General features: G+C 40.3%; 2 protein-coding genes across 2 annotated transcripts; both read right to left on the bottom strand.

Moving 5' to 3' along the window:
• Positions 1–694: 694 nt before the first annotated feature.
• LOC112292765 (enolase 1, chloroplastic) lies at positions 695–3,279 on the bottom strand. Its single transcript, XM_024541579.3, has 6 exons — positions 2,708–3,279; positions 2,295–2,602; positions 1,680–2,152; positions 1,436–1,582; positions 1,212–1,262; positions 695–1,047 (listed from the first exon to the last, which is right to left on the bottom strand). Exons 1-6 carry the CDS (start codon positions 3,136–3,138, stop codon positions 979–981), a joined length of 1,479 nt encoding a protein of 492 aa, XP_024397347.1. The 5' UTR covers positions 3,139–3,279; the 3' UTR covers positions 695–978.
• A 1,023-nt stretch (positions 3,280–4,302) lies between these two features.
• On the bottom strand, positions 4,303–6,404 carry LOC112292766 (putative voltage-gated potassium channel subunit beta). The gene is made up of 5 exons (XM_024541580.3): positions 5,930–6,404; positions 5,410–5,658; positions 5,050–5,193; positions 4,777–4,941; positions 4,303–4,515 (listed from the first exon to the last, which is right to left on the bottom strand). The coding sequence occupies exons 1-5, from the start codon at positions 6,242–6,244 to the stop codon at positions 4,417–4,419; spliced, it is 972 nt and encodes a 323-aa protein (XP_024397348.1). The 5' UTR covers positions 6,245–6,404; the 3' UTR covers positions 4,303–4,416.
• Between the last annotated feature and the right edge of the window lie 11,786 nt (positions 6,405–18,190).

The raw sequence follows: 18,190 nt of genomic DNA, 5'->3' as shown, positions 1-18,190 counted from the left end.
TAGATATGTAGATATATATAGAAATATACATATCAAATTCTAAATTAAGTCTTTATAATGTGATTAATTTCTACTAAGTACAACTTAAAATATTTAATATTACATTTATTATTGGTTCCTATGATTGATTTCCTCTAGTTACAACTTTGGTTATACCCTTGATATAAAGAACAAACTTCTTAAAGTGACTTTCTCATTAACCTCTTAAACTAAGCAAATATTAACACCAACTAACTCCATATTGAATAATCCCAAGATGGCTTTTCCTAACCTGGAGACAAGAAAATCTTGGCTTGAATTGTTGTGCCACAACCCATCCTTCCACTCCTAATAACACTGGCCTTGGCAAACTATGTCTCTTTGACATGCTGCAACTCTAATCCAACAAGCTACTTCAAGCCCACAACAACTTGCCCAAAGATGGCTCTTGAGAGATGAGGTCATTGTTGAGGCCTTACAGACAGTTTTGTGTAGAACTGCTTGGTTTCAATTCATGGGGTCACTCATGTGAGCAAGTATCTATAAGTTGACTCCCTGATGACCTACTTGATGGCCAGCCGATTTCTTGGCACACTTTCAGAATTCGACAGGGAATAGTTTACACGACCAAGAGCTCAACAGAAATGTTTGATGACAACAGGAGACCAAGACATGATGAAATGACAAGACTTACTGTGCCTGAACCGAGCTGTCGTTTGCTAATCAGTCGTATGTGGTCAGTGGTTTATTAACGTGTTGACAGGAATCATGCATGTCCCTCCGTCCTGATTTAAAGAGACAAGTGGAACTCTGGGAATTCTATACGAATAGTAGTTAATAACAGACCTGGAGAGAAACTCTAGTTTGAAGTATGATTGCTAAACCGAAGCATAACTCAATCCTCTCGTTATATCAGGCACAAGTCATCGAATTAAAAATCTTGCACAAGGTTTACACTCAATTGTTCATTCAAAAGTACTAAAATTTATAACACCTCGTCTACAGAGGTTGTCGGAAACTTTCTCCTGCGTATCGAACGCGGCCAAGCTCCTCCTCTATTCGCAGCAACTGCATGACGTCCGAGTGGATAACATGTTCAGGACATAGAGTCATCAAACGTTTCAACTTTAAACAACTCTATTACGCACAAATTGGAGAAGTATTTGGACAATAATTGATACAGAAACGTGAGCAGGACAATGATACAACAAGAAAGAGATTAGAGTTTGTACCTGATTATACTTGGACAGTCGTTCACTCCGACATGGAGCTCCAGTTTTAATCTGCACAGTTGGGTGTCTAGATTCAACACCTTTATGAAGAGAAATGAAGAACAGCCGCTATGACATAGAATTTCTATGCTGATGAGCAGACGGAACACATGACGGTCCAAAGCATACAGTTCGCAGAAGTACTGTTCGGCGAAGCTTGATATTACATTGCAAAAGAAATGTACCTGACCACTCGCGAGACCCACGGAAAGATCAGCAATGAAATTATCCTCCGTTTCTCCACTTCGGTGACTGACCATAACACCCCATCCAACTGCCTTAGAGTCCAAAGCAGCTTGAATCGACTCCGTCACAGACCCAATTTGGTTCACCTGAATGCATGAAAATTCACCGAATGAGAACCAAACATCATACGGTGATTCCTAAGCTACATGTGCACGATCCAAGTGAAAGACTGTAATTAGATACCTTCAATAAGAGGGCATTACAAGCCTTCTTCGAAATAGCTTCAGCAATTTTCTTGGGATTCGTAACCAGGAGATCGTCACCCACAAGCTGCGCATCAAGGCCTGCTTGAAGTGCGCTCCACGAAGCCCAGTCGTCTTGATCGAAAGGATCCTCGATGGAGACAATGGGAAAATCTCGCACAAACTCCTTGTAAAGCTCCCCCAGGGCATGCCCTGATAGGACCTTGCTGCCATCGTTACGTTCCTCCTTGAAGTCCAGATCGTATTGACCTTCTTTGGTCAGAAACTCAGAAGCCGCGACGTCCATCCCTAGCTTCACTTTGCCTGTGTACCCCGCCTTCTCGATGGCGTCCACCAAGAGAACCAACCCCTCTCGGTTGTCTTGGATGTTGGGTGCAAAGCCACCCTCGTCACCCACATTGCATGCATCTTGCCCATATCTCTTCTTAATAATTCCTTTGAGTACCTGGTACACTGCCATTTAAAGAACCCCGAAACCAAAACTTATATGAAATTTTGTATGAAAGAAACAAAAAACAGAAGAGGGTCGTTATTCTGAGCGAGAAGACGGAGAGGAAAGAAAAGAGTGGGGAGAGATTTAGGCTAGATTGAATACCTTCGCAGCCCATTTGCATGGCTTCCTTGAACGACGATGCTCCCACGGGAAGAATCATAAATTCCTGCATTGCTAGTTTGTTTCCTGCGTGACTCCCGCCGTTGATGACATTGAGAGCGGGCACGGGCATGACGAGTTGCTTCGTGCCGGAGATCGCCTGGATATGTCGGTACAGGGGCAGGCCTTCCGCATGAGCTCCTCCGCGGCATACGCTTAGCGACACGCCCAGAATGGCGTTCGCACCGAGCTTGCCCTTGTTTGGAGTGCCGTCAAGATCCAGCATGATATTGTCAATCTCCTTCTGGTTCCTACGACATGGTGCAGTGTCTCAGCATGGTCAGATGAGAGATCTTGCAAGAGAGAATTTATAAACAACAGATGCTTGAGTTTCGCTCAACAATTGTACGCATTACCGAGTATCGAGTCCCACAAGTTTCTTCGCCAAGACATTGTTGATATTGTCCACAGCCTTGAGCACGCCCTTGCCTCCGAATACCTTGTTATCTCCGTCACGAAGCTCCAGGGCCTCGTAAATGCCGGTGGATGCGCCACTGGGAACTGCGGATCGGAATACGCGGTCTGTGACAAGGTCCACCTCCACGGTGGGATTCCCTCTGCTGTCGATAATCTGGCGAGCCGTTATGGATTTGACCTTTGCTGCCGCGTTTGACGTCTTCGTAGAGATGGTTTTCGCATCCGCGCTCGTCACTGCGCTCACTCTAAGCCTCCTTTGCTTAGCAACAGTGGCAAACGCAGGGGGAAACGACCAAACCTCGCCACCACTCCCTGTGAAGAACATGGAAGAAACCTTCGCCATCGTTGTCATACCCTGTGATACCACCATAGCTACGATCACAGAACTCGGCCAAGAACTCAATGTAATTCACGGGCGGAGATTCCAATGCTGCAGCAAAGACTGGGGCGGGGACGACTGCTTCCCGAACTAGAGAAAAGCTTCAGTAGATTGTTGCCCCTACTTGTAGGCTTGAATACCTTCAAGCGGAACTTTCAGTAGGCAGTTGGATTATTGACTAGCGTGCACGGATAGCAAGCCCATGACCAACTAAATCCTTGAATCAACCTGATTCGAAGTTGTATGGGTGACGAAAGACTGCAAGGCCGCCACAGCTGACTCAAATACAAATGCTCATGTTCAAATCAGAAAGTGCACATTGAAATCCACGCAAGTCACTGCGAGTTCGCAAAAAAAAAAAATCTCTACAATTAACAGTAAGGTTGGAATTATGTGGAAGATTAAAATGAGCAGCTTCAGAAAACAGTTGTTCAAGTGACTCAAGTGAGGGTTGTCCCTGTGGATGTGCCCAAAAGCATTCACGGCATGGTTGTGCAAAGTCCGTTAGTTATTCTGCAGTTAGTGAGTCAACTGAAGGAAGCTTCTGTGTCAACAACAGGCACCAGTTCATGCTTTTTGGAGGAACTTTTCAAATACTTGGTTGACAGACACGACTTTCGGAAGTTTTTACACTCTTTTGTTGCAATACCGGTTGGTGTGAGACCGCTGTCTTCTGTCTACGCTAAATTGAGGCGGACACTAGTGCACAGGAATTGTACAGCATGTATCCGAAACGTGTAAGAATTAAGTATACACTAAAAAGAGATAAATGTCTGAAATTGCACAGTATCTCGCCCACTTCCAAGTGACATTCCAATCGATTTTCCTGTCTAATACATCGTAGGACAGCTAAGGTTGTACTTTTCTGACTGTACTACAAAATTGAATCTAGTCTATGTTGAGAAGACGTTACATTCCAATGCAAATAACATCAGAATACATACGACACAATCACACCCACACATCTATATATATATAGCTGTGTGTATAAATATAAACTGCCTACACCAGATTATCATGAAGCGTTCCCTGGTTCCTCCTTCTGAAAGTAGCTTTCCCTAATCAATAATAAATCCAGCCATTTCACCGAAAGAATGCTAGTAAAATATTGTACATGCAATCAATATGTGTTTGAGGCGATACGAACAAATAAAATGGACTGAAAAAATATCTTCAAGATTCCTCTTAAAGTTTAATCATAATCCGTCGATTGGACAAAATGATATGCACATTAAGATTTCTACGGTTCGAAACATTTTCTCTGTGAAGCTACTTGGATGCCTTTAAGTTGATTGCTTCATCAATTCTCTTCATCACCTCAGGAGTGAGCTTGGGAACAACTTGTAAGGCTTTCATATTCTCAACCACCTGCACATTTGACCAACACAAACAAGCGAGACAAATGTTATATATTAAGAGCAGTTTCACTTTCATTCCACAAAACAATCTTACACATAGCAAGACCAAAACTTAATAAAGACTACATATTACTACCTGAGGATTAGATATAATGAATGCAACGATCATTAAGGTTTCAAACAAGGCAGACTGTCTTGATTACAGAAAAAAATTGAAATTCACAAATCCAAAGTAAATTGTTACAATGCGTATTCTTTTAGTTAAAAGTACCTGATCTAGTTTGGTGGCTCCACTGATAACAGAACTGACATTGGGATTCTTGACGCACCAAGCTAGAGCCAACTGTGCTAAAGAAGCGTCAAGCTCCTTGGCAATCGGCTTCAGAGCTTCTACCTTCTCGAGAGTCTCAGCAACGAGGGACTTGGTTGCCAGATGCTGCGCACAAACGAATTAGCTATCAATATTCTGCCCTAGAGTTACTCAAGAGACAAAAAAATCACCAGGTCTAGTTCTGCAAGGATAGCAAAATCATTAATCCCAAACCTTATAGTTATCCAGCGCAAAGCGACTGCCCTCGGGAATGTCGCCGTTCATGTATTTTCCTGTAAGCACACCAGATGCAAGCGGGCTCCATGTCGTAAGACCGACTCCATAGTTCTTGTAAAGTACTGCATACTCCTTTTCCACCTATCATGAAAACATATCCACCGCATCACTTCCCCCGCATATTACAAGAGAAACAAATCCTTTCCATCACACTAAAAGTGAAATTAGAAGATTAATTTCAAAATACAAACCAAAATAAAATCAGAGTGGAATGGAAGGAATTCAACCATGCGCACAAAAATGTAACGTAATGGATATGGTGGTTTTCTACTAACAAATAACAAGAACAGGCCTTACCTTCTCCCGCACAAGCAAATTGTATTCCGGTTGTTCCATTGCGGGACCAATCAGGCCTAGCCGTTCGGCAACTTCCCAAGCCTCCGTAATTTGTTGAGCAGACCACTCACTTGTTCCCCAATAAAACGCATACCCCTGGTCAATCACCCAGTTCATAGCTCGTACAGTCTCTTCAATTGGAGTCGAGGGATCTGGCCGATGGCAGTACAGCAGATCCACATAACTCATGTCCAAGCGTTTCAGCGATGCCTGCATTCATGTAAAACTGCTATCAACAATCTCGTCGTAGCAGTTCTGTTTAATCCATGGGTTTTGAAATTAAATAAAAAAAAAAGAAACCACGAAAACGAGGATTGCAGAAATGGATTCCACAAAAGATAATGCAGAAGTACGAGCCAACAAGAAAAGGGGCACCAACGTACCTCACTGATTCTAAAAATCCATAAAGAACGGCAACCAGATAGAGTAACACGACGAAACATATCACATAAAAACACAAAAACAACCAAACGTGACTCACCTTAACGCCTTCGATGATGTGCTTGCGAGAGAGACCTTTATCGTTAGGGCCATTCCCACCCCAGAAAAGCTTGGTGGAGATCACAAGGTCCGACCGCTTCCACCCAAGCTGCTTGATGGCAGCGCCCATAATCTCCTCCGCCTTCCCATTAGCATACACCTCAGCATTGTCGAAGAAGTTCACGCCCGCGTCCCGACACCGCTGCAGAATCTCCGCGGCCTCTGTAACACCAATCTGGTTACCGAAGCTAACCCATGCGCCATAGCTCAACACACTCACCTTCAACCCAGTTCGTCCCAGATTCCTGTACTCCATCTCAGAGAGCTCCCTTCACTCTCTCTCTCTCTCACACACACACACCCGACAAAACTCACAAACAGCTCCTCGACCAACCTCTTGGCTTCTTCCGCACAATCAACGCTCTCCCATGCAACAAAAACTTGAACCCGTGGATTGTATAACAGGAGATTGGTCAGCGAGGGAAATGTAGAAAGCAATGGATAGGAGTGAGTATGCAGAGAAGCAACGGAGGGTGGTGGGACAGGTAAAGTAACGTGAAGCGAAGCAGCAGGTGGGAGAGCACTGGCTGCCAAGTACCACTGACAGGATCAGACAAAGAAGCAACGCGATCGGGATCCCCGATCTCACTGCGCTTGTCCCCCCCCCCCCCCCCCCTCTCGCTTAGTTTTAGGGTTTTGGCTCCTATTCCCATTTCCATGTTGTTTGAGTTTCCTCTATTCATTTTATGGAATAATATTTGTTGTTTATTGTTTGGGTTCCTATTATTTATTGGAATGATACTTGTTGTTTATTGTTTAGGTTTCCAATATTCATTGAAATAATGTTTGTTGTTTTGTTTAGACTTGGTCTTTATACCTTGAAGCCTACATCAAAGGGCATGGTTCTACACTTCTACAAAAAATCTTGTTTGTACTTCAAAGGACATGGTCTTATCTATAATGTAAAATAACTCGAGGGGGACAAACTATCTTTGATTGGCTACATATCTCATTGTTTTAATCAAAAGTAAAGCAATAACTCAACTTTTGATCAATAAAAGATCAAATTCTACATATTGTTGCTATAGATTGTTGAGAATAGTACTACAAGATCAACAAGTGTGGAGCTCGAAAGCTCCCAATTGAATTTTTTTGTAAATAGTTGCAATAAATATTTTTTGTCACCAATAGCATGGATTTCTACTAGTTTATAATATAATAGAATTGTTGTTTGGTGAAATTACTAAAAATCATGCCAAAATTACTATAAATATGTATTATTTATAATATAATAAAAGTGTTGTGTTTTTGAATACATATTTTTCTTTTTCATTGCATGTTGTATTTTTTTGTGTCAAAATATTTTTTACAATGTTGCTCTTTTACACATGCTGTCCTTTCTCATTGTATATTGTATTGTTTTGTATCAAAATATTTTTCACAATTTTTTCCTTTCATATATATTGCCTTATTATGTGCCCAAAAACAAAGATTTCTACAAGAAGTTTTACAAAGGATTTTGAGTTTGTGAAGAAAAATTAATACTTGAATAACCAAAGTGATTAGAGTAGGATATAAAATAGGACTAATTATTATATTTATACAGTTTCAAATAGGAAAATTAATATCTTGGTTTTAATAGATTTTAGAAATGTAAGCTAAGTCTGATTTATTTATTTTTAAAATATAAGCACTTTTCAGCAATTTTTTACATAGTTTTATTTTCTTTATTTAAAATATATATATATATATATATACATATATATATATATATATATATATATATATATATATATATATCACTTGATGAAGAAAGCTTAACTCAAATTCTAAAAGATGACATTTTTCATCATATATAAATTTCTTATGGTGTATTGGCTAATCTTAAAAAATATATAAAACCAACTAAAACTGACAAATTTAGAAGCTTCTTAACTTAAAACTAATATAAGTTTTGAAAATTATAGCCTCTCTGTTAGGGACATATTCTTTAGAACTTTCTAGAGAGAAGTTTCTAGAACCTTCTAGAAAACAAGCCTCTAGAACCTTCTAGAAGAGAAGCCTCTTGAACCTTTTAGAGAGAAGTTTCTAGAAGCTTCTAGAAATGAAGTCTCTGGAACCTTCTTGAAGAGAAGTTTCTAGAAGCTTCTAGAAAGGAATCCCCTGGAACTTTCTAGAAGCTTCCTAGTTAATAGAAGTAGCTCGAGAAGTTTCTAGAACCTTCTAGAAAGGAAGTCTCTGGAACCTTCTAGAAGCTTCCTAGTTAATAGAAGTAGCTCGAGAAGCTTCCTAAATAGGAGTATATATAGGGATCGAGGCTGAAGAGTTCTTCAGTCTCGACAACACATCTTTTGGAGTTCTAGCTTACCTTTCTGGTGTTGTTCTTGTACTCATCTGTTTAATCTAGTTCTCCCACTTCTTCTTGAACTTCTTGTTAGATTTCAAGTCTGTATTTTGTGTCCGTGACAGTTTGTCGAGACTACACTAACTTGAGATATCAGAGCTAGTTCTTTCTTAGTAGAGTGTGAATTACCCCTCTACTTGAAGGTATACTAGCATTTTTTAGAGGTTGTGGATTACCCTCCTCTAAACTGATACTTCTTCTGTTACAATATTGGAGTCTTATTCTTCTTGGAGAGAGTGGATTATCCCTCTTCTTGAAATTCTTAAGGCATTTTATAGGTTGTGGGTTACCCTCCTATAAACCAATATTGCCTCTTATAGGATCATTTTTTGTCCTTCTTTTAGAATGGCCGGAGGTCAAGACATTAGTATGACAGAAAGTTCGGAGTCTAAGTTAGATGCTATTATGAATGTTCTCGCTGCGTTATCACAAAGAACTGCAGAGATTGAAGGAGTGGTGGCAAGGCTTCATAATGATGGAGTATCTGGGATAGGACAATCTAAACTACACCAGCCTCAAATTTCGGCACTTGGAGAAACAACTTTACCTCAGGTTCGACAAGAACCACTAGTTCTACAACATAAAGAGCCTCGAGTTAGCCTTCCAGATAAGTTTGATGGAACACGTTCCAAGTTTCGAGGATTCGTCAATCAAATCAGGTTGATAACAGTTTTACAACCCGAACGATATCCAACGGAGGAGTCACGTATTGGGCTTGTTGGAACCTTACTTACAGGACAAGCTCTATCATGGTTTGCTCTTTTGTTTGAGAAACGATCATCCATATTAAACAACTTCGAAACCTTTTTGGAAGCATTTGCGGAAGCATTTGGTGAACACGATAAGGTTCGATGGGCTACAACAAAGATCCGGTTGCTACGACAAAGGATGCGTTCTACATCAGTCTATGCTTCAGATTTCAGGTAATTAGTATGCGACATCAATTGGGATGAAGAAGCGTTGATGAGTCAATTCTATTGGGGTTTAAGAGATGATGTGAAGGATTTACTGTTAACTCTTCCTGATCCACGAACGCTCAATGAAGCCATTAGCCAAGCTATGAAGTACGATAATCGCCTATTCTAACGTCGCCAAGATCAACGCTCAAGACAACGTATAATTCGCCATGCTCTAACTATGTCGGCAAGCAGTGTGAATTCGCATTCAGAGGTGGAAGACATACAAATTGATGCGGTACGTATCAAATCTCTTACTATAGAAGAAAAAAAGTGACGTATGGAGGAAAATTTATGCTTGTATTGCGGTGGAGAAGGCCACAAAGTCGGAAACTGCCTCAAAAAGCAAAATCGAGGCATAGTCAAGACTAGGGGAGTATTTGTTCAGGAAAACGAGGATGCCCAGCCACAGTAGGAACCGTGCGGCTGGACAATGAAATATCCCAACAACAATCAGGTTCCTTTCTTTCTGCCCAACCTGCACTTTGTTTTATAATCCCTCTATTTATCGGCCCTCAAAAACTGAGAACCTTAGCACTACTAGACTCAGGAGCATCTGCTTGTTTTTTAGACGAAAAATTTACAAAGCGTCATAAGATCCCTTTAGTACAAAAATCAAAACCTGTTCATGTTGAGGTCATACATGGGCGACTTTTATTGTCTGGTAGCATCACCCATGAATCAAAACCTATAGAAGTAACATTTAAAGACCATAGTAGTCATATTATTTTTAATATTATTAGAACACCATCAAATCCTATTATTCTTGGTCTTTCTTGGTTGGAAAAATATAATCCATTGATAAATTGGAGGTTGCGATGTCGCATTACGTGCTTTCCTGCTCGAGAACGCGCCGGTGTCGTATTACGTGCTTTCCTCCTCGAGAACGCGCCGGGCGTCTGGCTGTAGAAGGTAGTATGGAGATTTGCCAATAGTCAAGCAGTCTATCAATTTTTGACTGCTGGAATATAAACGACTGCAACAATGTACCATAAATCTATACGGATGCTCTTCGACTGCTTGTCAAAGTCTTTTATTTTGCCCCAGCCGATAGGTCTCTAGACGTTACAGAGAACCCCGAACAACCCAAACTGTTAATCTTCAATACCCCTTTGTACTTACGATCTTGTATCCACTGACTGTCCTGTTAGATTAACTCAATAAATTTCATTCACTCCGCATACTCAATCCTATAGACACCCCTTTAATCCTTCAATCACAGACGTAACTCGATTTTATAAAACGGTCAAGAGTATTCAAACCCTCTTCATTTAAAAATCCCGATTCACCATTACAACACTGACTTCAGCAGCGATTGCCTCAGTCTTCCCAAAACTCTATGAAGAAGAAAAATCCAAATTCTATGTCTTTCCTTTCCCGACCCGAAGCATGAAGCTCCTCTCTCTAATTCCCATGATCTTCAAAAATCTCCCGTAGTAAGACCTGCATTTCCCGTAATTAGACCACATTGAGTCGCCCAACCAATTCAGGTCCTATATTGGGAAAGATGCCCGTAGTAACTTGGATGTTCCCGTAATTGGGTCAAATTGGTCCTCGCGTCAGATTGGCTTAGACCCGTAGTAAGACCTGGATTTCCCGTAATTAGACTGCATTGGGTTGACCGGCCATATCAGGTCTCATATTGGATAAGAGGACCCGGATTCGATTATCGAAATTGGATCCAATTGGCTCCTCGAACCCGTCGTGTGAATTGGTCCTTCTCTTCCTGCTGACTCCCGTTATTGGAATCGAACGGAGCATTTCAGTATGCCCCGGCTGACTGTAACAGAGTGACTGAACCTGACCACTCAGTATTTGTATTGGAGTTGGTCGATGCTCCCAATATTCGAGGTACATGAATATTAATAATATTTCCCTTTCTTTTTATTATCACTATATACTCGTATTATAATACGACATCCACCCCCTCTGAACCTGTACATCCTCCGGTATGCACCAATTTACCCAATTGCTGTTTGATTCAGAATATATCCCCTACGTCTTTGTCCAGTTCGTCTTCGTCACCTTCATTATCCATATCACTTTCATCTTCTTGCTACGGAATTTCTATACCTTCATTAAGGTCTTCCATATTCATCTATGCGTGTCTTCGTTTAAATATTTTTACTCGCTTCCCTGCAATTGGTATTTTCAATTTTGTACCATCTAACTCCCGAAATGAGTAAGTCGCATTATCATGAACAGTTGTTACAACATATGGTCCAAACCAACGTTTTGAAAATTTCCGCAAGGTACTATGTTGATTATCCAGACTATTGTCATAAAGAAGTACCCAGTCACCTTCCTCGATTGCTTTTGGTCTCAATCGATGTTCCTTATCGAATCGCGCCTTGTTTTGTAACCTCGCTCTTTTTAACCTTTCCAATGCTATCTGGACATCTTTCGTTCTTTGCTCCAATTGTCGAATCCTAATAGCCAGAAGTTCTTCTCTTGTCAATCCATCTTCCCATGGTAGCATACTCCAAGTAAGTACCTTTTCTTCAATCGGCATAATTGGTTTTTGACCTGTCATAAGTTCTACTGGCATATATCCTGTCACCGAACTATGTGTTGTTCGATCAGCCCATAATGCAAATGACAAAAGCCGTGGCCACTCTTTAACCTTCCCATTACAAGCTTTAACCAATGCTTTCACAATCGGTGGGTGACCGCGTTTGCTTTTCGCATTCCCTTCCGGATTATAAGCAGTAGTCAGTGATAGTTTAACTCCACATTTTTCAAAGAACTTACGAGCTTCTTGTGCATTTAATTCTCCACGATCTGCACTGATTTTTCCTATGCATCCGTAACTGCAAATGACATCTTCAAGCAAAAACCTACAAATCCCCTCTGTAGATTTTGTCCTCAATGCTCTTCCTTCTACTTGATTTGATAAATCTTCACAAGCTTAAATCAAATATCTCATCTGCCATAACCCAACCGGCATAATAACCAAATCAACAACCCATTTAAAATGAATAGTCAGAGGATACGTAGGATGAAGACCATCTCGATGTCGGATATTAGAATATGATTGACAGATTTCACATAACTCTACAAATGAGAGCACATCTTGATACATATTTTTCCACCAATATCGTTCCTTGAGTTTAGCAAAAGTAGCCCAGATTCCTCTATGCCGTTCCCATAAACTATCATGAAACTCCTTTAATAATTTTAGTTTTTCTTCCCTTTTGCCTATCACTCGTTGTGGCATCCCAATTCCTTTCTTCGGTCTCTTCCATAAGAATCCATCTCGAAGTAAAAATCCATATGTTTTTTTTCTTATTTGTTTGAATTTTTCTGTAGACCAATTCCCCTGCTTAGACAAGGTATTCAAATAATGACCAATATCCAATAATTCTCCTTCATAAGATTCTTCAAGAAATAGCTTGTCTTCTCTGTTGAGATTTGATATTGAATAGAATTTCAATCTGACATCATCAATGTCTTCAACCATTTCGTCCTCCCTCTCGTATCTTGCTCGAGATAGCATGTCTGCTACTAAATTGTCCTTTCCAGTGATATGCTTAAATTCTGGATTTAGTGACTTAATATAAGCAATCCATTTCAACATTGCAATATCTCGCGTTGAACAGTTAATAATCATTCCAAGCAATGGCAAGCAATCTGTTTCAATTACTACTACTGCCCCAATCAAATAGTCCTTTTCAGCTTTCATAGCCGAAACGACTCTCCAAAGTTCTCTTTTGACTTGCGAATATGCACGCTGACGAATACTTAAAACTTTAGCCCCAAATCGAACTGCAAATCTACTCCCATTCGAATCATCTTGACCCACAGCCCATCCAACGGCAAATGGACTAGCGTCTACAGTAAGAATCACTGGTCTATTGCACTTATAATCAACCTTCTTCAATATTGGAGGTGACATCAATAATTTCTTCAATCTTTGCATTGCCTGAATATGCCTTTCTTTCCATTCAAATCGGTAACCCTTGCGTAACAGTTCATATAATGGATCCGCTATGTGAGCAAAATGAGGGATCCAGATTCGATAAAATACACATGCACCCAAAAACCTGTGAACCTCTGTTAAAGAACCACAATCCTCTTTCATCCTTCCAATTGCATCAACTTTAGTCGGATCTGGTTTTCTTCCATAAGATCCGCATAAATGTCCAACAATTACAACCTCTCGCACTTCAAATACGGACTTCATACCCGATAATGTAAGATAAACTTCTCCAAGCCGAGTTAAAATCTTTTCACAATCTTGTATATGATCAACAACATATCTGCGACACCCCCTCGTATCTAAAGTTTCATCCTTGTCTCCTTCTCTGCACCCTTTTATAGGAACATCATCCAGAAAAGGCATAGTCTTTTCCGGAATAAAATCTCTCAATATCTTATTCATCCCATTCATCATATGCGCAACTGAGTTGGTCGCGCCTTGAGGAAGAGTGTACATTCTAACCAATCCAAGCGATGTCCTCATCGTTGTCATATCTCTACTTCCTTCGGCAAGTTGAAATTGATCATAACCTGAATACAAATCACTCATTGAATAGATCGCCCTTCCAACAAACGCCTCAGCAAATTCATCCACAATAGGTCCAATTCCTGCATTCCTGACAGTTACAGCATTCACCGGTGTCGTGTTGTAACACGAGTATACAGTGAAAATAAAAAAAAAGGGAAATATTATTAATATTCAGTTACCTTGAATATTGGGAGCATCGATCAACTCCAGTACAAATACTGAGTGGTCAGGTTCAGTCACTCCGTTACAGTCAGCCGGGGCATACTGAAATGCTCCATTCGATTCCAATAACGGGAGTCAGCAGGAAGAGAAGGACTAATTCACACGACGGGTTCGAGGAGCCAATTGGATCCAATTTCGATAATCGAATCTGGGTCCTCTTATCCAATATGAGACCTGAATTGGCCGGTCAACCCAATGTGGTCTAATTACGAGAAATCCAGGTCTTACTTCGGGTCTTAGCCAATCTGATGCGAGTACCAATTTGACCCAATTACGGGAACATCCAAGTTATTACGGGCATCTTTCCCAATATAGGACCTGAATTGGTCGGGCGACTCAATGTGGTCCCGATTACGGGGTTCGATTCTGTTTCAGGCTGTCTTGTTCTCTGTACCGTTTCAGAGAACGTTGTTTTCGATAAATGGATTTCTGAAAGGTAAAAACGGAGGAGAAAGCATGACGGCGAGAGCCAATTTTGGATCCAAGCTTGAGGTGGGAGCCAATTCCGGATCTAAGACAGAAGATTGAAGAAATTCAGAGGATAAGGAAGATCAGGGGAATCGAGGAGGGAGCTAGTTTTCAAGCTTTTGCAAGGTTACAAATTCGGGTTTTCATAAGAGGTTTTTAAAGATCAGGGGAATCGAGGGGGGAGCGAGTTTTCAAGCTTTTGCAAGGTTACCAGTTCGGTTTTTCATTGGAGGTTTTTGAAGATGAGGGGATTGAAGAGGAGCTTGATGCTTCGGTTCCGGGAAGAAAAGACAGAGAATTGGGTTTTTCTTCTTCATAAGGTTTCGAGAAGACTGAGGCAATCGTTGCTGAAGTCAGTGTTGTAATGGTGAATCGGGATTTTTTTTTAATGAAGTGGATTTAATCACTCTTGACTGTTTTATGAAATCGAGTTACGTCTGTGATTGAAGAATTAAAAGGATGTCTATAGGATTGAGTATGCGGAGTGCATGAAATTTATTGGGTTAATCTAACAAGACAATTAGTGGATACAAGATCCTAAGTACAAAGCGGTATCGGAGATAAGCAGATTGTGTTGTTTGGGGTTCTCTATAACGTCTAGAGACCTACCGGCTGAGGCAAAAAGGACTTCGACAAGCAGTCAAAGGGCATCCGTATAGATTTACGGTGTATTCTTACAGTCGTTTATATTCCAGCAGTCTAAAACTGATAGACTGCTTGACTATTGGCGAATCTCCGTACTACCTTCTACAGCCAGACGCCTCGCGCGTTCTCGAGCAGGAAAGCACGTAATACGACATAAGTGGTGAACCCGACGTGAAAGCTTGAGGTGGAAGGTATTTGATTTTGGTTGATTTTATCTTTATTTTTATGGAAAACGAAAATAAAATTTTTGAAGGATTTTTGGGAGAAGTTTCGAGTGGGGAGTCTTCTAAAGGACAAGGTATGCACATGGATCCGTCTATTGCTAGTTTGTTTCAAGCCTTCTCATTGTCAATGCAGCAACAACAAAGCAATGATCGAAAGGAAGCTTTGGCAACCAAAGCATTGAAAGCAGTGGTCAATAAAATTGAACAATTTGATGGGAGGAATATTTCAAGGTATTTAAGATGTTATGTTCGTGAAATGGAATTAAATCGGGTTTCTGAGAAAAAAATGGTTGCACTAATTGGACTTGCCACGATACCGGAGATTAGGGACCACATTACATCGATTACGGATCGTTGTGGGAATTCATGGGAGGATTTTTCAAATGCATTGAAAGACGAATATTTCTTGAAAGATGCTGATCGCGTTACTAAGAAGCTGTTTCTGGGATGGATTGAACGGCCCAATAAGAATTTGTAAGCAACAGAGCTACTAAGGGAATTTGAGAGGCAGTACTCTCAATTATCGAAGGTAGAAAAATTGACATTGGAGCCGAACAAAGTTGATCTATTTCTTCAAGCTGCTGATGGAGAATTGCAAGAGAAATTAGAACCCCTTCTTGAAGACAAAGAAGAAGATGAAGGATTGACAACGAAGTGGAAGAACGTTGAAGATGCGGTGGGGTTGCTTACAAAAAAAGAAAGGAGGAAGGATAAGAGTAATATTCCGAAAATAGTACAAGCACCCAAAGCTCCAGTACGTACAACACCACCGACAATGCCTACAGTTCAACCTTCGACATCCTTGTCAAAGAAAGCAGATATGGGTATGGAAGAAATTATACGAGGAATGCGAGATCTTCAAATCAAATTGGCAAGACTTAGAGAGAATACTTCTATAAATAATTCGAAGAATGTTTCAAAACAAGGATATGTACAAAGATGCATTTGGTGTGATGATGCTTCACACACTAGAAAAGATTGCAATGAATTTAATAATATGATATGGCACGGAATTATTTGCTGGAAAGATGGGAAGATAGCATTGAAAGATAGGGAGGATCTTCTTCAAACCAATTTTGACAAGGGAGGAATGAGAGCATTGGTTCAAGATTACTTAAAAGAGCATGAAACAGTAGTACGAGAAAGTGCAAGTTATGGTGCTAGAGTAGATGATGCAATTGGTGGAAGTACGGAAACTAGTGATTTTTGGGCTTCTGCCGTTTCTACAATGCAAGAAGGGAAATTACCTCGAGAAGCGTTATTGAGAACTGCAGCTACAATACGAGGAAGAACAGGTTGGGAGGATCCTGTTGAGTCTCTTTCAGTTCATGCATATATTGCTAAGATCCAACATGAAGCCTTGATGGAAGAAAAAAGACGAGGAAATTTTGATGATACTAGAGAAGGAAATTCTTTTAAGAGGCAAACTCGAGGAGACAAGGCTCGGGAGGCAGCTTCACAAGAATAGCCTGTAAAGGATACCTCAGCATCACTTAGAGAAAAAACAATGGAGACAAAAGATAAGGGCAAATCAATTGCTTATAAGCTACTTTCTGACATTGAAGCGGCAACAAATTTGAAAGGGGTGTTGGAAGAACGTATATTAAACGCTAAGGTGGAATTCACATTGAAAGAAGTCTTGGGAATTGCAAAGAAGGAATTTCATGATGTTATCATTGACAGCATTAAGCGAAAGAGGCAATTAATGAGCGAAACTGCAGTGAGTCATGCTATTGATGCAAGAATATGTAGAGATGAAGAAGAGGTTGATATTGGTTACAAGCAACCAACAAATGAAAAAAATGGGTATAATCAGCGAGTACGTTTCGAAGATTTTAGTGACAAGGGAATGGAAACTTTGAGCCATTATACTCGAAAGCATTGGGCAAGGGCAACTATTGAGGTATTGGTGAAGGTAGGAGATATAGAAGAACCAATAGTTGCTTTGGTGGTTCTGAAATAAATCTCATGTCTAAAGATCTTTATAAGAAGCAAAAATGGCCAATTGATATGGAACATAGATGGGCAATACGAGCAGCTAATAACTCACGGGGCGAATTATATGGAGCTTTTCCAGATGTCAAAATTCGGATTGGGGATGTTGCGACGGAGTAACATTTCTTCGTTCAAGATACAACGTCTTATCCGTTGATTTTAGGACAACCTTATATCACGGCAACACGGATGGAAACAAAAGTACTTGACGATGGTTCTGCTTATGCAAGGGTACGGAGCGAAGATGGGAGGAAAGTTGTACAATTTCTAACAGTACCTCCTAACCATGAACGGAATCGAGATAGGTTGAGGGAAAAACCATTGCCAAAGATTGTTGAAGGATTTAAGGATTTTGGAGAGGTGCCACTGTAAAGCGAGATTATGGAGGTACAAAACAGGAGGTACTCTCGTGAGATGAAGGTGCCTTTGATGCGAGTTTTATTGGTATATTGGAGAATGGAAATATTATATATAAGAAAGTTGATGATTTTAAAAGAAATGAAAGAAAAAGATTATATGATATTGAAGGACAGTTACGCAAGATAGGTACATTGCAAGATGATGAGAGGATTTTGGGTGTTTATGAAGAAAATGGGCTGGAAGATTCATTGGAATTGATTACATCTATTGGGTTAGGGGATAATGATAAGATTATTGAGATTCATTTGATAGAGGTTTATACCATGCTTGAATCTTTTCAAGCACCAGAAGTCACAGTAGAGACGAGATATAAAACGGCAGATAAGAAGGTAAAGCCTATTGTCAGACCATTACCAGAGGATTCTAAAGAACAAATGGGAGAAGCATCAAAAGAAGCGAGTTTAAGAGATCCAATGAGTAT

This window comes from Physcomitrium patens, chromosome 15, assembly GCF_059467195.1.
Source record: "Physcomitrium patens ecotype Gransden chromosome 15, ASM5946719v1, whole genome shotgun sequence".
Taxonomy (NCBI): Eukaryota; Viridiplantae; Streptophyta; class Bryopsida; order Funariales; family Funariaceae; genus Physcomitrium; species Physcomitrium patens.
This window is presented reverse-complemented; position numbering and strand designations above follow the sequence as displayed.

Excerpts from the sequence above, each read along its gene's own strand:
- LOC112292765 (XM_024541579.3), bottom strand. The coding sequence starts at position 3,138 with ATGGTGGTATCACAGGGTATGACAACGATGGCGAAGGTTTCTTCCATG. Across the intron at positions 2,603-2,707 it reads CTTGTGGGACTCGATACTCG|GAACCAGAAGGAGATTGACA; the intron begins GTAATGCGTACA and ends ACCATGTCGTAG. Across the intron at positions 1,048-1,211 it reads GACTGTCCAAGTATAATCAG|TTGCTGCGAATAGAGGAGGA; the intron begins GTACAAACTCTA and ends GACGTCATGCAG.
- LOC112292766 (XM_024541580.3), bottom strand. The coding sequence starts at position 6,244 with ATGGAGTACAGGAATCTGGGACGAACTGGGTTGAAGGTGAGTGTGTTG. Across the intron at positions 5,659-5,929 it reads ACATCATCGAAGGCGTTAAG|GCATCGCTGAAACGCTTGGA; the intron begins GTGAGTCACGTT and ends ACATGAATGCAG. Across the intron at positions 4,516-4,776 it reads GAGCCACCAAACTAGATCAG|GTGGTTGAGAATATGAAAGC; the intron begins GTACTTTTAACT and ends TCAAATGTGCAG.